Here is a 17,652-nt window from a genome sequence, read left to right as displayed (position 1 = left end):
TAAGTATTGGTCGAGATTTTGCTTTTACCGCTAAGTGGATTGTTTTTCTCAATAAGTGGTAACAGTCTAATAGAGCTAATGATTGTGTGTGGCAAAGTTATGAACATATCTTTTACATTTGGAGCGAGGGCAAGGTGGAGGACGAGGTGCCCACACAAAATAGTATAAGTAACAACACATACAAAGCTGCACAAACACCAGCAAATGAAATAATTTAGTGAATTTAAAATCCGTTTGATTTTTATTTGATTTTATAATATTATTACTTTTTTCAAAACTCTCCTCCCCCCAAATATCGAATGATCAAAAAAAAAAAAAAAAAAAAAATCTTGATAAAAAAAGAAGATGCTTCCATGGATGGTGAATGTGCAGTGAAAAAAAAAAAGCCCATAGGTAAGAGGGAGCTAATAGGATTTGTTTGTGATATACAACGAGGTCTTTAAGCTCACAAAAAGGTGCAACACTCATATGTGGGGAAAATATTGTTAGGAATAATTGAGCAAATGAAAGTTCCACATGGAAAAAAAAATTAGTTGAGATATTAATATTAACATATATAGATCCAAATCAAACTTTTAAGTTAAATGGTGTCCTTGTATTTTAAAATAAGTTGGCTTTGAAATTGCCACTATTGTGGTATACTTATTTCGAAAGTAATGGTTTTGGATCTCTTTCTAGTTCAGACAAAAAAAAGAAAAAAAGAAAAATGAAAAATATTAGTGTATAAGATTTTTCTTTGCTCAGAATACAGTGAACTGATGTTGTTTTTAACTTAAGATTCTTTAGTTGATATGAAGATAACGTCAGTCTTTTCATGTGACTTTAGTAGTTTCATGTGTGGTTTGCATTTTGCATATATGAAGAGGAATCAAAAGTCTCGTGTTTTCTGCTTTTCCAGACTCCCTGTTGCCCATGAAGACAGACATGAACACTGTTTTTGACTAGACATAAAAATCTCCCTTTCTTTACTGTCTTTTGACTAGACTTGAAGTCTCCCCTTGTTTGGTTGTATTTAGTATATGAGATAAATTACGTGCTTTGCAGAGATTTTAAAACCTATTGACGACTTCATTTGAAGTCAACAAATTAATTTGTAGTACCTTATAAATTATAATGACTTAATGAGGGCCTGAAATGTTGACCTATGGCTAGATCATTTCGATAATTTAGAATCCTCTCATGTTTATTCTTTGGTTAATGAAGTAAAACTGAAAATTTTACCCTTTGATTTTATTAACCTTAATTGTCTTTCCCATAGCTGTCTAATTGCTTCTTGTTGCAGGCCTTCCAAATTATATGATGCTTCCTTCATGATAACCATCACCATAGTTCATGTCTAGGAATGGATACACAAGCGATTATTACTTGTCAATATAATTGCCTAATTGTGGAGGACACGCTATCAGAAAATAAAAGCTGCTTACCAATCTTCTCTCCCAGACTGTGCAAAAGTGGGGGTTTTGTGCACTGTATACACCCTAATAGCCCAATTGGAAGTTTTGTGCACTGCATACAACCTAATAGCCCAGTTGTGACAATGAGGTATTGGAGAACAAAATGAAAAGCACAATAATGGGCCTTCTATCTTCATTTTTTCGTACTTCCAAATACACGTGCATGCTTTTTATCTGTTGGCTATGCTAAACTACGTTTCAGATTTAAGATGGATTTGGTTTTTGAGTTTTATCACCCTACTCTCTCTCTCCATCATGTTATGAGTTTATCAAGTATCCTATTTTTTTACTTGATCACAAGGAAAGGTTCGGAGTATTCAAGCAACAAGATGCTATCATTGATTAACAGCAGAACTGCCGATTGATTTGCTTTACTGCTCTTCTGCTTAACATTTTCATGCAAGATGCAAGGCACAACTTTGGGATAGTTGAAGTTGTTTTTCCTATTCTTCAAGGACACCTGGTCTTATTCTTGGACACCAATTATGGACTGAAGTGGCTTATGTAATCGACTAATAGTTCTACTTAGATAAATGTTGCTCCCGACTTAGCCATTGGGTTTGTGATATGTGTCTTATTTATCTTCCTGGTTGTTTATGTATCAAAGATTCTTTGTCTAAGAGGTAACTGAAATTAGCATAATGCCAGCATGAATATTGTTTGACAGTATATGTTGAATTGTTATGTAAGTTAAAATTTGTTGCTCCATTTGTAATATTTAGGTTTAGTTTTGTGTGATCCCATCGCTGCATTGATGCTTCAAGTAGATGTGCCAATTGCCATGTAGTCACAGCATTATTACTTGACACATTTTCCTTTGATTCTAGACATAGAGCAAACCCCTTCACCACTTTATATTTCAAATTTGTTATTCTCATTAATCTGGTGTGGAATATATTCTTAAATAAATTTACACCTATATCCGATCTTTCTATCATCTATTGGCTTTATCTATTATCCTTACCGAAGTGAATACCCAAATGATGGCCCACAAATTGAAACATCATTTTGTATCCCTGTTCATTGGTATAAGATCTGCGGATGATTTTATTTTAGAAGAAAAACTAGTTTGGTTAGAATAGATTTGTCATAAATAGGATAGCATTCAAAGCGTGATTAGACAACAATGACAAGAGAAAGAGGAAAAGATAATAGGCTTTTGCCATGACTTTGAATATTCAAATTGTGTATTACTTCCTTTATATAACAAAGAAGGAAACGATCACAAGGATCAAAGAAATCAAAGAGAAGATGACATTACCAAAGGGGTCCACTGTTCTGCCCATAGAGATGACCTTATCTTCTGCACAATCACCATTTAAATCACATAACATCATGTACTGCAAAAATTATGGTAAAACCAAATCAATTAACGTTAGAAAGGGCAAGGCACTTACTACACTCTTTTGGGTGGCATATGCATCTCAATCCAACTCCACAATTGCCATTAGGCTTCTCACACTCATTACAGAGATTTGGTACATGATCAGGAATGTCATAGGAAATCCTTGTCCCCAACTTATATTTTTCATAGTTGTCAGTGTCACCTGCCAAAGATCTATGTAACTGACTGTAATGTGAGCAATTTAAATCTTTTGGATCAAAACCTATGTCAAGCTTTTCAAGATCATCAAGAAGTAAACATGAACGAGGAACTTGTGGTTGTTCTTGTGATAGAACTTTACAAGAAGCTCCACATGCATGGAAGCTACTGCAGTTTTGAATAAAGTGTGGCATGGGGTGTCTTTTGTTTGAGCAGTTGAAGAGAAGAAGTGAGTTGGGCAGTGGAGGAGAAGGAAAACCAGCTGAGAGAAGTAAAGGAGAGATATAGTGAACTGAAGAAGAACATGGAGGGTGAGAGATGGTGAGGAATTTTGTGGTGTAATTGATGGAAGAGACTGGAAAAAGACCAAGAGAGGTTCTAAAGTATAGCTTGTGAGATTTGCATTGGATCATTTGGTGTAATAAAGATGACTGATTAGTTGAATTTGAATTCAAAAAGGGTGCTTGAATTCGGATTTTGCCACAAAAGCTTGTAGGACAATCTCTAGCTATGGAAGTAGTGAACAATAAATTGGCTATGAGAAGGAGAGGTTTGAGAAAATGGAGGGTCTTGCATGTCTGCATTTTCTTTCCTTGGATTGATCTTTCAAATTGTGAAGAATATTACAGGGATGGTGTCCTTGATTACCGTAGGAAACAGTATAGATAAAGGTAGAAAACCAAGCATCTACTTTTAATCTGATGAGGGATATTGCTATGTCTAGTATGAATTATTCCTTTCTGGCTGCTTTAGTGGACTTTAGCTTATATCATGTTCAAAAAAGTCTTATTATTTCCTTTTGCCATTCTCTTTTCCCAGCCTTTATTAGATTCTCTTTCTCTATGTGGTGAGATCAGATTTTCTCAAAATTTATAAACATAAATTGCACCTAGTCCCTCTTTGTCATAGATGTCTCTAACTTTCCCCTTTTTTTCCTCATAATTGTGAATCACTCAGTGATAGTGAAGAAGAAATATAGTGGCAGACATAGCGGTTAAGGTGGGACCTCGATTTGGCTAAGCTTTTCTTGTGTTATCGGTAACAACTAAACAATAGCTAATTTGAGGCAACAAAGTCAAAAAGCAGGTTTATCGTTTTTTAATTAGGACCCCATGTTGAGATTAGTAATTAAGAAAGGACTTGAGTCTGAAAGGGTACCAAATCCAACAATGACGTTACTTGTCTACTTTTGAAATTGCAATACAACTGTAACACAGATTCATAGTACAAGCTGGAAAACGTGGTCATTCTGAGTAACCCATAATTAATCATCCTAGCAAACACATATAGATGCAGACATAAATAAGCACATACATTACAAGTACTATTTCATGGGGTGCCTTAATTATTGTTTACAATGGTTTTTCTAGATGATCATTTCGGTGCCTTGGCAAGAACAGCTGGGAAATCAAGCAGCACAATCTTCTCAATAGCTGCTGAAAATGTTGCAGAGAACTCAACATGGTTAGGATGACTGACAAATGCAGTGAAGTCCTCCTTCTTGTTGAATGTCATCAAGAAGGCATGAGTGAAGCCCTGTCTTAGCATCTCTTGGCTTTCAATGTCTTGCCCCCTGTTAAGAATATGGTTCTGGTGGTCTTAATGATATTACTACTAAATGAAATCAACAAAAAATCAAATGGATGTCCAAAATATGGCTTAGAGGCTCAAGGACTCAAGCTTCTTCTAAACTGTAACTTGGTGTAAAGGGTGTGTATATAGTGTTTTTTTTCAATCAAATATTAGTTACTACAAGGCCAAATATTTCTTCTATTCTCTCATTCTTAACTTTTTTTTGGTTAATCGAAAAGAGAGGGTTTAAGCATGTTCCTGTTCAAGATTCAATAATTTCTTCCCTATCTTGCCAACAATGTTACAAATTATTACAAGTTCTGCAGGCAGATTGTCGATATTGAAATAAAAAGACATGTTGGACTATCCTCCTGTTTCCCTTGTTTAATGTCAATAGAAGATTATCCAAAAAAATAAAAAAATAAAAAAATAAATAAAAATCTTATTACAAGTATATTGAAGCTCTATCATGACTAGCATGAAAGAAGATTATTTTTGCTAGGTAAATAGGGAGAGGTGGGATTTGAACCTCGAACACAAGAACTACAAAGGGTGTTAATATCATTGGACTATCACTGGAACCTCGATAAAGAAAGAAATTAATAAGAAGAGAAAAGGTTTACCATTCGAAGGACTTGACAGCATCGATATCAGAAACCAACTTCTCCATCCCTTTCAAAACCTCCTCCACCACCACACCTTCATTGAACTTAGCAATCACCAAGTGCTTAAAATCCCCCATGTTTGCTGCACCTTAAGCACCCCTGAACCAAAAGGTTAGCCCCAAGTTCAGTTTATATATACACATAACGTACTCATTATTTGAGTGTCAACTTCCACAGTCTTATCTGTCTACTGTCACAACCCATGACACATTTTACCATTCGTGTTGGCAGCAATCAATCACTAAGGGAGCCAGCCCCTCCTTTCTTGGACAGTATCTATTACTCAATATTTGGAAAGGTACAACTTCATGGGGCTATAAACGCACTAGTCAGCAACTTCTTCGCTTAACTTCACATCTAAATTGTCTAATGCCATTGTCGTAGCCTTAGTTTTGGCACATGAATGGGGTCCCTGATGTCGATTTTTTTTCTTGAAGTTCGAATTTTCTACTGGCCTTATTTAAATGGGCATGATCATTACTTGACAGACCCTTATTTATTCTTTTCATTACCTTTTTTTTATCCTCTGATATCTAGAATTAACGCAATGCTTATTGCTGGCCCTTTCTCTATGTCCTTGCCATGTGCTTCAAGATATATTATTGGACTTTTAATCATGGTTGGCATATTACTTCTTATCTTCGAGGAATCTTAACTATGGCATCAGAGGTGGAACCACGTCAGAAAATTTGTAAACTTTATATAATCTTCTGGTGCAAAAGAGTAGTTTAGAGCGTAGTTCACATTGTGATGCACGAATTTCAATCACCCAATTTGCAGCAAGACTTTTGAGTGAATTTGTTTAATAAAAACTCTCTCAATTAGAGACTTTTAGGTTTTGCAAAAAAAAGAAAAGAAAAAAAAAACTGAGAAGAATATAGAAGGGATGTGTTCCCAGAAAAAAAAAACTAAGCTCAATTTCATCCCTAAACATTAAAACTCTCTCAATTTCTAGTGAAATAGAAGGGATGTGTTCATGTTAAAAATTGAGAAGAATATAGGACACCCAAAATGGACATGTCCCTTTATATACCTCAGCTTAAGAGTAACATTCAAGAGTTTTCTCGTAGTATTTACAAAGTGTTATGAGGCTCTTAGATTGTGGGTTATGTTTGTATTACTCTAGTAGTGTGCAAAACAGTCGAAGAAATGTTTTGTTCATGGGTTATACACAAACTGGAATTTAGAACAGGTTTGAATTGCTAGTCTGCGTGTAGGCTGGGTCTGAACAACGTAGAACAATCTTGAACCTCCTGTTTGATAGTACATTTTAGGCCAAGAGAGATATGCAAAAAAAACCAATTGTTAAATTTCCACTGCAAATCTCTGTTACTTACAATTCAATTATGGAAAACTGATGTACTCTTAAATTCCATTTTTGCTATTGACACTTTCACTAAAATTACTATTTTGGATCTTCTTTTTCTTCTAAAAGCAGTAAATCATCAAAACTATAAACGTTTCCGCAAAACAGTTTTTTGGAACTTAGGCCAAAGCTATTTTTCCATCTAGTGAAACTGATGCAATTCGACTAAAAGCATCACAAGAAGTGGTTTTTTAGTATAATACTTATCAAGCCAAATGCTTGCCAAAAATTTAAAATTATTTATTCATGTTATTAGCTGCCTTATGAATTCTTTAAAAAAAAAAAAAAAAAAAGCCTTTGTAAGTCAGTTGCGATTAATGAATTTTTACAATTTGAGCAAATTGTAAATCAAAGTTGGTAAACTTGATTAAAACTTTTTTCACCCATATTCAATTAATTTTCTTCTATTCCCATAATAAGTGTCTGTTCAAATCTTAATTCATTTAGTTTAGTTGCAACTTATGTAAATTTTAATTAGTTCAACTAGTAAAGTACATTATTGTCGAATAAAAAATATGAGTTTTGAACTCCATCTATACCAAAAATCAATTAGTGTCTTGAACTAATGATAAAAAAAAAAAAAAACAATCATAGTGGAGCAAACACTATTGATAGAAATTCTGTCCAATCTATAAAAACAAAAAATCTGCAACTTATTATAGACCTTATAGTCCTTATCTAATTAAGATGAGTAACCATGATATGGGCCACTTTCACAATCATTTAAGTTTACCAAGTAACTGGGGTGAAACTTTTTTCCCTTCTATGTTTTCACCCCACCGACCCTACCCTTTTTTGCATTGCCGACAGAATCAGCAATCCCCTCGTGCATGAAAGAAGTAATGCCCTACTATATTACTATATGTCAATCCCATAATCCATCTACCCTCTTCAGTAGGGACTGTACCAGCAGCACTGGCCGCTCTCTATGGATTTTGGACCGAAAGCAAAGGGTAGGTTTAGGACAATTGAGTGCAGACAGTGTACACTATCACTATGCTGACACTTTAACCAACAAGTTTACCTCAATTATTTTGGCGTTTCAGAGAATCAGTCACCACTCACCAATGATTCCAATAACTAACAAAATATAAAATTCTTTTGAATGACATTAACCTCAAAAATGCATGCATGTGTATAATATAATATAATTTATTTTCTTATACAAAAGAAGTACTTTAATAATTAAGCTCACGTAATAAAAAAGTAATATAATTTAATTGACACTTTCTCGTGTTTCTAGCAGAGACGTTTAAGATTTAAAATTTTCTTCCCTCAACTGTTAAGTTATTAAAAAATGAACAAATTTTAGTTATAACCTTAGGTTATAACTTTATTCAATATCTTTTTATTAGAAGTGAATTTTGATGAATCTATTATTAGATGAAATCTTTTTCTTATCTCCATACTTGCAAAATTTCTAGAAAATTAAAAATCAATAGTTATGTTATTAATAAATTTTTTAAATTGCAAGTTTTTGTATTTTTAAATTATGGATAAAATATAATTTTATAAATCATATAGTAAATAATATTCGATTGACATAAAATTTGACATATGTATTAAAATCGCAATTCAATAGTTAAAATTTCAAAATATGTAATAATGTTTATTTTACTGAGTAAGGTTGTAGTTTTAGGCTATATATATACATACATACATATATATATATATATATATATATAACCAAGCTCACATACACATACGTATGACCAAAATTTATTATTTACATTTAAGTACTTTATGAGATCCTTTCTATAAAAAAAAGGGTACTTGTGAGATCCATAAAACAAAATAATGGATCCCCATAAAACAGACTTATCAAAAAGTTTTGAAACCATCAAACCAAACAATTACATCTACTATACGGAGTGATTGATTGAACTAGTTTAAGAAATGAAACTACGATATCACAAAACCAATTTGAATTTATGCTAGAATAATCTATCGTGGAAACTATTTTCTTAATTAGATGCCTAATGAAAAATTATAGAGAGATCCATAAAGATGACCATATATTTTTTATTGACCTTAAAGCGTATGAGAGAGAGAGAGAGAGAGAGAGAGAGAGAGAGAGAGAGAGAGGTGTCTATTATGCTAGCATGATCACATGCTTGTGATTCTAGGCCCGAATGGTAAATTACAATGTTATTTGATCTAAGAATTTCTTGGGCTCTACTTGGAGAAGATTCTCTCGGTGTTCTGATGAGAAGATTCTCTCGGTGTTCTGATGGTCGAAATATTAAAAGGCCCAAATTTCTCTTCCCTTTTCGGCCTTTACAATAAATTTCTTTATTAAAAAAAAAAAAAATCTCTTGGTAATTTTTTTTTTCTAGGAAATATACTCATGTATGTTTGAGATCGAGGATTTAAACTCTCACAGTCTCTTCCACCAACCCATACTTATTGGCCCAAATGTCATTGGAGTGAGATGTTAATGAGTTAATAGGATGACATTCTTTTTGGTGTTAATACTATTATACAAAATAGTATAATTTGTTATGTTATGTGATTGTCTCGCATTATATTAGAGATTGTATTATATATGGTATAATTTAATACACTTTTCCTTCAGGTTATTATGACTTTTAAGTGGAGTTTGTGGTATACATTTGTATTAAAATCTCATCCTCTTTTCCTTGTGTGTGTGTGTATTTTTATCTCTAAAAAAATGTTAATGAAAGAGGGTAATTGTTTCAAATTGATTAAGAGAGTATATTTTGTGTAGTATGACTTTTTGCTTCCTCCCTTAAAATTTGCGACCATGCCTTTTGAATGGAATTCATGGTGTGCCTTTTGTGTGAGAACATTATTTTTTCTCCCTTGTGTGTTTGTGTTTGTGTGTGTGTTTATTTCTTAAAAAAATAAAAATAAAATAAACAACTATGAAAAATGAACAAAATATTCAACAAAAAAATAAAAATATATTATATCTAAATAAAACCGTATTAGAACGTGGGCATGTATACTTCTTAACACTCATACATATCTATTATTTTAAATATATTTTTTTTAACTCTACTTTAACCAGATTATCTTGACATGTGTTTTATTATTTTAATATTAAAATTTTCTTATTTATTACGTTGTTCAAGCAAAAAGAATGCCTCAATCATTAATTTTTTAATTTGTTGGCAATGTTATTTAATGCAATTCAACGGTTATGTACATCATCAAAGGGCATAGTCTTGTAGTGCCTAATCCCTCTAGATAATTAAAAAAACTACGTTTTTTTCTCTCTTTGACAGACTCTAATGCATGAAAAGATGAAATGGAAAAAGTAATTGAAATGAATGAGTGACAAAATATTTATAGATAGAATGACAACTGTTCAAATGTGTTCAAGGTGAATACAGATGGCTCGTCGCTTGGCAATTCCGGGCGAGCGAGAGGTGGAGGTTTGATTCGAGACGATAAGGGAGAGTGGGTCAAAGGCTACGCTAGAGCCATCGAATGCATAACCAGCGTGGCGGCGGAGCTGTGGGTGCTAAGGGACGGCATCAAACTGTGTATCTCCTTAAAGCTTCCTACTGTGATATTTGAACTTGATGCGAAACTTATTGTAGACTTGTTACAAAAGGAGGAAGGTCACCCAAACTGTATACGTGCATTAGTTAGCGACTGTAAAACTGGGCTGAGGGATATCCCAATGGTTCAAATCCAGCATTGCTATCGTGAGGCTAATAAATGCGCTGATGCCCTCGCTAGAAGGGAAGCTTTACTCCCCCAAGATTTTGTTGTGTTTTTAGACCCTCCGGCAGAGGTGTCCTTGTTACTTAGTTTGGACTCTGCAGGGGTGTCCTATGAGCGCTGTGTTCCGTTTTGTAACTTTGTTCCTTAGTTTTTAATGAAAGTTCCTTTCTACCCCAAAAAAAGAAAGTGAATATTTAAACTGTTCTAGAAACAGAACACAACAATAGACACATTGTTCTGAAGTCTGAACGAAAAAAATAATTAAATACTATCAGAATTGGATAGGCCCAACCCACATAAGCGTCGATGACACCCTTGCACCCCGAGAGCTAATAGCGACTCTATGATTTTTAAATCAAGGTGTACTTGAAGATACGCCATCATGAAGCTAGGAGAGAGAGATATTTGGAAGAAGAAGGGAAAAGAAATAAAATGTTGAGAGGAAAAAGTAAATTAAAAGAGAGAGTGAGAGTTTTTTTAAAAAAAAAAAAAAAATTATAGAATGAAGTAAAATACATTATTCAAAACATTTTTTTTTTTGTGTCTCGAATTTGACTAGAGATGACAAACACACTTCAGTTAGAGCACTGGGATTATTATTATTATTTTTTCAAATGAAAAATACTTCTAAGCTGCCAAATATAGAAATTAGTGTATATATATTTTTTTGAGAACAAAATGTAGAAAATATAGTTTACCTAAGCAATGCTTTGTAAACAAAAAATTTGATAACATTTTTTATATAAGTTAGGTTATAAGTTTGTATACGCATACATATAAATTAGACTAGAGTAGAATTCTATTTTAAATTAAAAAAAAAATTACTAGTTCCTTTTTGGGTTCACCACTAAGTACTAACATTAATTTTTTACCTACTACTAATAGTCTACTATATCAACAAACGTCAAATCTGTTATGTTTCTAGACTTTGTCTAATTACATGGGTGATAGTATTAATTTGGCAATTGGCAAAGCAAAGCACAGTTGCTTGATTTCCCACAAGGACCGGACACATTTCACAATATTTTTATAACACTTTTATAACAAATCATTGTTGGTAAGTTGTGAGCAAAATTTAGGTAAAGTATTTAGGCATTATTTCTTAAGTTCTCATCTTAAAATTTAGTCATGTGACAGTATTTAATTAAATATATACTTCCATCTTATGAGAAAAAAACCACATGACTGAATTTTAAGAGGAAAACCTAAAGAACATCACCTAAGTATTGTACCTAAATTTTTCTAGTAAGTTGTTATTAGTTATAATTTGAATTCACAATTTAAATTACCTTTTTGTCCATTTATATCAGCAAATAACATCTTCTTGCCAAAGTGTGTTGTGAATAAAGATTAAAAAAAAGAAAAAGAAAAAAAAAAAAACCGTTGGCTTCGCGGCTTTCTTCTAACGGCTTGTAATAAAATTCTAACTATCAACGGCTTTTCTTTTGGCATTATCTTCTTCTCCAACTGTATACACCTGTGACCTCTCACAACTTCAACATCCAATTATTTAAAGTTTAGTTTTATTAAACATATAACTTTTTTTGCAAAAATTACCATTTAATTTAATCTCTCTCTCTCTCTCTCTAAGGGTCTCGTAAATTTTTTTTTTTTTTTTGTCCGGTGGGATTCGACGTTAAAGGTCAGTTTTTTCGACATGGCTTTTTTTTGATTTTGCTATTTCTATCCTTGTATGCATGAAATTTTAGTTTAATTTTTTTGGAGTTTTCCTTCTTCTTTTTTTAATGTATTTTTTTTGCTATTAACTTGTTCAGATTGTTGAAATTCTGGTCTTTGAAGTGAATTTTGATTTGGGTTTATTTTGTTACGTCTTTTTCTGCTTTTGGTTTCGATAGATGTGTACAAAATCTATTTTTTGAGGTAGAATTCTGATTTGGGATTGATGATTGATAGCTTAGTTTGATTATGCATTTTAATTTTGAAATGATGGATTTTGCAATAATAAAAATGATTAAAAAAAAAAAAAACAAGAAATTATGTATTTCAATTTTGTAAATTTAGATTTTTCAGAGAGGACCCACTTATTAGAAACTCATTTAGAACCCTAAATTCAAAAATTTAACTACCATTTCTGATCAAATTCACCATTGAAAGACTGATCAAGTGTCTTGGAACTTTCTTTGTATAATTCTGATCTTCTTTTGGGATGTTCATATATAATGTGTGCATAGAATTGATTGTAATTATGAATTTTCTTTTCCTGGTATTTGATCTCACCCAATTGTTGAATATTTGATAGGAAAAAATGACAGAGCCTAAACCAAACACCCCCTTGATCTCGCAATCATCATCGCGAAACCTCCCTGATTTCAAAAAATCGGTTAAACTAAAATATGTGAAGCTTGGTTACCATCACCTCATCACCCATGGAATGTATGTCTTCATCACCCCTCTTGTATTCATAATTGCTGTGCAGCTCTCGACATTTTCATTACAGGATCTTTATGATCTTTGGGAGCATCTCCAATACAATCTAATCTCTGCGATCGTATGCTCAGCTCTCCTTGTTTTCTTATCCACTGTGTACTTTGTCACTCGTCCTAGTCCCGTATACCTTGTCAATTTCTCCTGCTATAAGCCTGAAGAGTCTCGAAAATGCACTAAAAGGATGTTTGTTGATCAATCTTGGCTGACTGGTACATTTACAGAGGAGAATCTTGCGTTCCAGCGCAAGATCCTCGAGAGATCTGGCCTTGGTGATTCTACTTACCTGCCAGAGGCTGTTTTGAATATTCCTCCAAATCTATCCATGAAAGAAGCTATAAAAGAAGCTGAGGATGTGATGTATGGTGCTATTGATGAGCTTTTTGCCAAGACTACTGTCAAGACCAAAGACATTGGCATTTTGGTTGTGAATTGCAGCTTGTTCAATCCAACCCCATCTCTTTCTGCCATGATTATCAATCACTACAAGCTTCGGGGAAACATAGTTAGCTACAATCTAGGTGGGATGGGTTGCAGTGCAGGTCTTATTTCAATTGCACTTGCTAAAGATCTTCTTCAGGTCTATCCCAACTCCTATGCATTGGTCGTCAGCATGGAGAATATCACATTGAATTGGTATTTTGGAAATGACAGATCAAAGCTCATTTCAAATTGCTTATTCCGAATGGGGGGAGCAGCAATACTGCTTTCTAACAAAAGCTCTGATAGAAGAAGATCCAAATACCAATTGGTACATGCCGTCCGTACCCACAAGGGTGCAGATGACAAGTGCTTTGGCTGCATCACCCAAGAAGAAGACTCCACAGGGAAAGTTGGTGTCACTTTGTCTAAGGATCTTATGGCAGTTGCTGGTAATGCTCTAAAGACCAACATTACCACTTTGGGGCCTCTTGTTCTTCCAATGTCAGAACAGCTGCTATTCTTTGCCACATTGATTGGGAAAAAACTACTCAAGATGAAGGTCAAGCCTTATATTCCAGATTTTAAACTTGCTTTTGAGCATTTCTGCATTCATGCGGGAGGTAGGGCTGTTTTGGATGAACTGGAGAAGAACTTGCAACTATCTGATTGGCATATGGAGCCGTCAAGGATGACACTTCACCGATTTGGCAACACATCAAGCAGTTCTCTGTGGTATGAATTGGCTTATACAGAAGCAAAGGGGAGAATGAAGAAGGGAGATAGGACATGGCAAATTGCTTTCGGTTCTGGGTTTAAGTGTAACAGTGCTGTTTGGAAGGCTCTAAGGACCATAAACCCAGCAAAGGAGAAGAACCCTTGGATGGATGAAATTCATAGCTTCCCCGTGGATGTTCCAAAGGTATCGGCAATCTAATAGAAAGAAAAATGTTAGATGTTGGAAAGTTATATTTTGGCACTTGGTGCTGGCTTTCACAAATGGTGAAATTTTTAAAATTTTTTCTTCATTAACTGAGGTGTTGGATTCATTCCTGCTTCTCATGGAGTACATTTGAATATATTTATTGGGTGAATTATGTTCATGGGGCTAATTATGTTTTGGTTATTTGGCCAAGAGGTGAAATTTCTTTACTTAAAGGAGGCAACAGTTGGGTTCAAGGTTCATTTATAAGGTTCAAAACATTCGGCAATATTTATCCCACAATCATATAATCTGTAATATATTTACTCTATATATAATATCTCAAAGATGCATCATATACATCTTATGAGTTGGCAAAATCAATGCTAATTGATTCGCTTTTCAAACGATGGTAACTTAGAAGCTGTTAATCAGTATATTTCCCCATTTCTTGTGAGGTAAGAAAGTAACTTTCAATTGTGGGAGAAATTATCTAGTACAATTGGTGGGCCATGTCAATTGTGTCTAGTAGTCCCCTGACGAATAAAATGTTGCCATTTGTTAAAAAAAAAAAAATTATATTAAAGTCACAAAGATGAAAGGGAGGAACCATTGATTCCGAATAGGGAGAACTAAAAAGCAATTGGAATATATGTTTTGAAGCTCGATCATCTTAATTAATATTTATAAATATTTATTTTTATTTTTAATTATCTCTAGAAGTGGTTTCCGACTATTGATTGGATTTGCTTTACTAATATTAAAAAATTTGCTATTTAAACTAACAAAATAAAATTTAGAGGAACAATAGACTTTATAAGAATTAAAGGCACAAAACACAATCATGTCCTACTATTGTGAAAATTGAAGCAATCTCCCAAAAGATCATGTCCTACTATCATAAAGAAAAACTTCTAAAAGATCTCACATGTTTTTAAATTTCATATAAAATAGCTTTATGTTAACTAATAACAATTTTTTTCTCAAATCTATTAAATTATAAACCTCACATTCAAAATTTCAAAAAAAATTCTAATATTCAGGCCAATAAAGATTTTTTTCCCCATTTATGCATGTGCAATATGATACATTACTATAAAAGAAAAGGTAAAAAATAGAAAAGACTGACAAAGAATATGTATAAAAAAAACCATGGAATAAGTGATGAAGGTTGATAGAACAATATACATGTTGCCACAATGACATACCCATCAAATCAAAACTCCAAAAGTCCATAAAAGGTTCTTCGCGGCTTCATCCCTTTGGCAAAAAACCAGTCACACATTATCGTAAATCTAGCACAAAACTCTGACATCAAAAATCTCAAACAACCAAAGACCCATATTCAATCACAACCCTCACAAAACCCATGATGACCTTTGACCTCCACATCAAAAACACAAGTTGATGTCTCTCAAAATCAAAACAATAAGACCTCTTTGTGGTTGTAGTAACCTCATACGGGTTAGGATGAGATGGGATGGCATGATGGGTTAGACAGGTGTAGTTGATGGGTTGAAGCTAAGTGACATCCTTCTTGGTTTGCAGAATTACATGTGTATTTGAGTTGGGATGATGTGAAGGGCTATGGGCAAGTATATATAAAGGAGCAGAAGTGCAAGAGGTGAAAACCCAAAGCGATAAATAGAGAGAGAAAAAAGTCTTGAAATGATGTAAGAGAAAAACATCAATGAGGGGGAGGGGGAAGGACATATGCATAGATAGCGAAGAAAGCCTGAATCATGGTGAGGACTAGCAGCAATGTGGCAGCTAAGGCTGATATGAAAGACCAAGGAGTATTAAAATAGGTGTATTTGAAGTCCGCCCATCTTACATGCCATTTGCTCCTACAATGCTCATTCACATCCTCAAACAACTTGAACAAATAGCTTTGTTGGAAATCAAAGGGCACGTCTTTGCTAATGTTACTAAAGAAACGAACAACTTCCTTGTCTGTTCCAAAATCGTTCTCGATAACATTTTGATCACTTAGAAACCCAACATCACTTGGTTTCCTGATGAGGCAAGACATGAATGTAGTGTAGCTCGTTATGTGTTTTGAGCAATCACTGTAACATTGTTCAAAAGCTACACAATTGAGAAAAAATGAACTGATAGAGTCATCTATAGCTAAGTGTGGAATTTCTAGCACCCCATTATCAAATTTAATGTCTAACAAGCTGATGCTGTCACTCTTCCTGGGCTTGAATTTAATACCTGCTACATGAAGCCTCTGAGCTGATGGAATGGTTGTAGAAACAGAATCTTTCATTCCATCGCGCAAATAATTTTTTTCATTTGAGCCTTTAGATTGGGGTATGAAACTTAAGCGAAATAAATCAAGCAAATGAAGTGCTTGAACATTGTAATACCTCTTTATCACTTCAGTTGGTCTTTCTATGACATAGTCGAATGAATCCAAGGCAAGCTGTGCCAAGGAAGGACCTTCTTTATCTAAAGATGTCATATACATATCAAACAAAGTTTGAAGAACAAAGAATGGAATTTGATTCTCAAGCCTTAGAAGATCTCTCATGAGAAAAGGAAACACCCATAACATATTAAAGATAGGATCTTTGGGATCATTCTGTATTATTTTTCCAACTATGCATAAAATTTCAACAATAAAACACCCATCAAGTACCATCATCTCAACAAATTCATTGCTGTTGAGATCAATTGCCTCTGAATAACACTCTCTAATGCTTTCCTCTTTTGATGCTATGGCTTTGAAATAGTCATCAAGGCATACACCTTGATTTTCGGTTCGAGCAATTAGAGTGTCAAGAAGTCTCCATTTGTGCTCTTGGATCATCTTGAGGTGATCTTTTCCATGGTGGTAAGGGCCAATTGAAACTATATGTGGTTGGTAGGCTTTCTTATTGATTTCCACAAGACTTTGAGGGACTCTAAATATGCAACAAGAAATATTACCTGCTGATTTCCTTAGCAGCCTTGGCTTTTGCTTGCGTTTCTTTTCCATCAAAGTTGACCAATTGCTTTCCCCCTCCATGATTCTGATAGCATGAAAATTTGCTTCTTTTTCCTCCAGGTTTTGGTTGCTAAGGACTTCCATCTCTTTCTCCATTTGATTCTAGTTTTCCTCAACTGTTTTTCAATACATTCCAGATAAACACTAACGAATTTTTAAAAAAAAGAGATTGAGACATTAAAATTATTAAATTGAGTAAAAAATTATATATTGAGACATTATAGATGGCAGATGCTATGGAATCTTGGATCTACAGCTAGGAAGGAGGAAAACCTTCACTTAAAAATTAGTAGTCTTTAATGTATATTAGATTAATATTGTTGCGTGAGGTGATAACGACTTATGCAAAAATAAAAGACACTATTGATTTAAGTATGATAACGACTTATTAGCTAATATTGGTGAGAAAAAATAATTTTTTTAGAAAGAGAAAAATTGATTTAAGTATAATAAAGTAGTTGATTTAAGTATGAAACAAACTCACATAAAAAAAAAAGTATGAAATAAATTCCCTTATATACACATTGTCCTTTTTGGTAATTTATTCCTCAAACTGCTACTTTTATAAGTACTGACTAAA

General features: G+C 33.6%; 4 protein-coding genes across 4 annotated transcripts; 1 reads left to right on the top strand and 3 right to left on the bottom strand.

Moving 5' to 3' along the window:
• Nucleotides 1-2,598: 2,598 nt before the first annotated feature.
• LOC115979941 lies at nucleotides 2,599-3,738 on the bottom strand. The gene is made up of 2 exons (XM_031102063.1): nucleotides 2,852-3,738; nucleotides 2,599-2,757 (listed from the first exon to the last, which is right to left on the bottom strand). Exons 1-2 carry the CDS (start codon nucleotides 3,579-3,581, stop codon nucleotides 2,654-2,656), a joined length of 834 nt encoding a protein of 277 aa, XP_030957923.1. The 5' UTR covers nucleotides 3,582-3,738; the 3' UTR covers nucleotides 2,599-2,653.
• Nucleotides 3,739-4,152: 414 nt separating this feature from the next.
• Nucleotides 4,153-5,376, bottom strand: LOC115979947 (stress-response A/B barrel domain-containing protein At5g22580). The gene is made up of 2 exons (XM_031102074.1): nucleotides 5,193-5,376; nucleotides 4,153-4,570 (listed from the first exon to the last, which is right to left on the bottom strand). The coding sequence occupies exons 1-2, from the start codon at nucleotides 5,309-5,311 to the stop codon at nucleotides 4,372-4,374; spliced, it is 318 nt and encodes a 105-aa protein (XP_030957934.1). The 5' UTR covers nucleotides 5,312-5,376; the 3' UTR covers nucleotides 4,153-4,371.
• Nucleotides 5,377-12,336: 6,960 nt separating this feature from the next.
• On the top strand, nucleotides 12,337-14,326 carry LOC115979931 (3-ketoacyl-CoA synthase 11-like). Its single transcript, XM_031102052.1, has one exon. The coding sequence runs from the start codon at nucleotides 12,560-12,562 to the stop codon at nucleotides 14,093-14,095; it is 1,536 nt and encodes a 511-aa protein (XP_030957912.1). The 5' UTR covers nucleotides 12,337-12,559; the 3' UTR covers nucleotides 14,096-14,326.
• Nucleotides 14,327-15,129: 803 nt separating this feature from the next.
• LOC115979804 (UPF0481 protein At3g47200-like) lies at nucleotides 15,130-17,314 on the bottom strand. The gene has a single exon (XM_031101891.1). It carries the CDS (start codon nucleotides 17,166-17,168, stop codon nucleotides 15,768-15,770), a length of 1,401 nt encoding a protein of 466 aa, XP_030957751.1. The 5' UTR covers nucleotides 17,169-17,314; the 3' UTR covers nucleotides 15,130-15,767.
• Between the last annotated feature and the right edge of the window lie 338 nt (nucleotides 17,315-17,652).

Source organism: Quercus lobata, chromosome 1 (genome assembly GCF_001633185.2).
Source record: "Quercus lobata isolate SW786 chromosome 1, ValleyOak3.0 Primary Assembly, whole genome shotgun sequence".
NCBI classification, from domain to species: Eukaryota; Viridiplantae; Streptophyta; class Magnoliopsida; order Fagales; family Fagaceae; genus Quercus; species Quercus lobata.
Note: the sequence above shows the minus strand (reverse complement) of the source record. Positions and strands in the feature narration are given on the sequence as shown.

Excerpts from the sequence above, each read along its gene's own strand:
- LOC115979941 (XM_031102063.1), bottom strand. The coding sequence starts at position 3,581 with ATGCAGACATGCAAGACCCTCCATTTTCTCAAACCTCTCCTTCTCATA. Across the intron at positions 2,758-2,851 it reads ATGCCACCCAAAAGAGTGTA|AAGATAAGGTCATCTCTATG; the intron begins GTAAGTGCCTTG and ends GTGATTGTGCAG.
- LOC115979947 (XM_031102074.1), bottom strand. The coding sequence starts at position 5,311 with ATGGGGGATTTTAAGCACTTGGTGATTGCTAAGTTCAATGAAGGTGTG. Across the intron at positions 4,571-5,192 it reads GCTGTCAAGTCCTTCGAATG|GGGGCAAGACATTGAAAGCC; the intron begins GTAAACCTTTTC and ends TATTCTTAACAG.
- LOC115979931 (XM_031102052.1), top strand. The coding sequence starts at position 12,560 with ATGACAGAGCCTAAACCAAACACCCCCTTGATCTCGCAATCATCATCG.
- LOC115979804 (XM_031101891.1), bottom strand. The coding sequence starts at position 17,168 with ATGGAGAAAGAGATGGAAGTCCTTAGCAACCAAAACCTGGAGGAAAAA.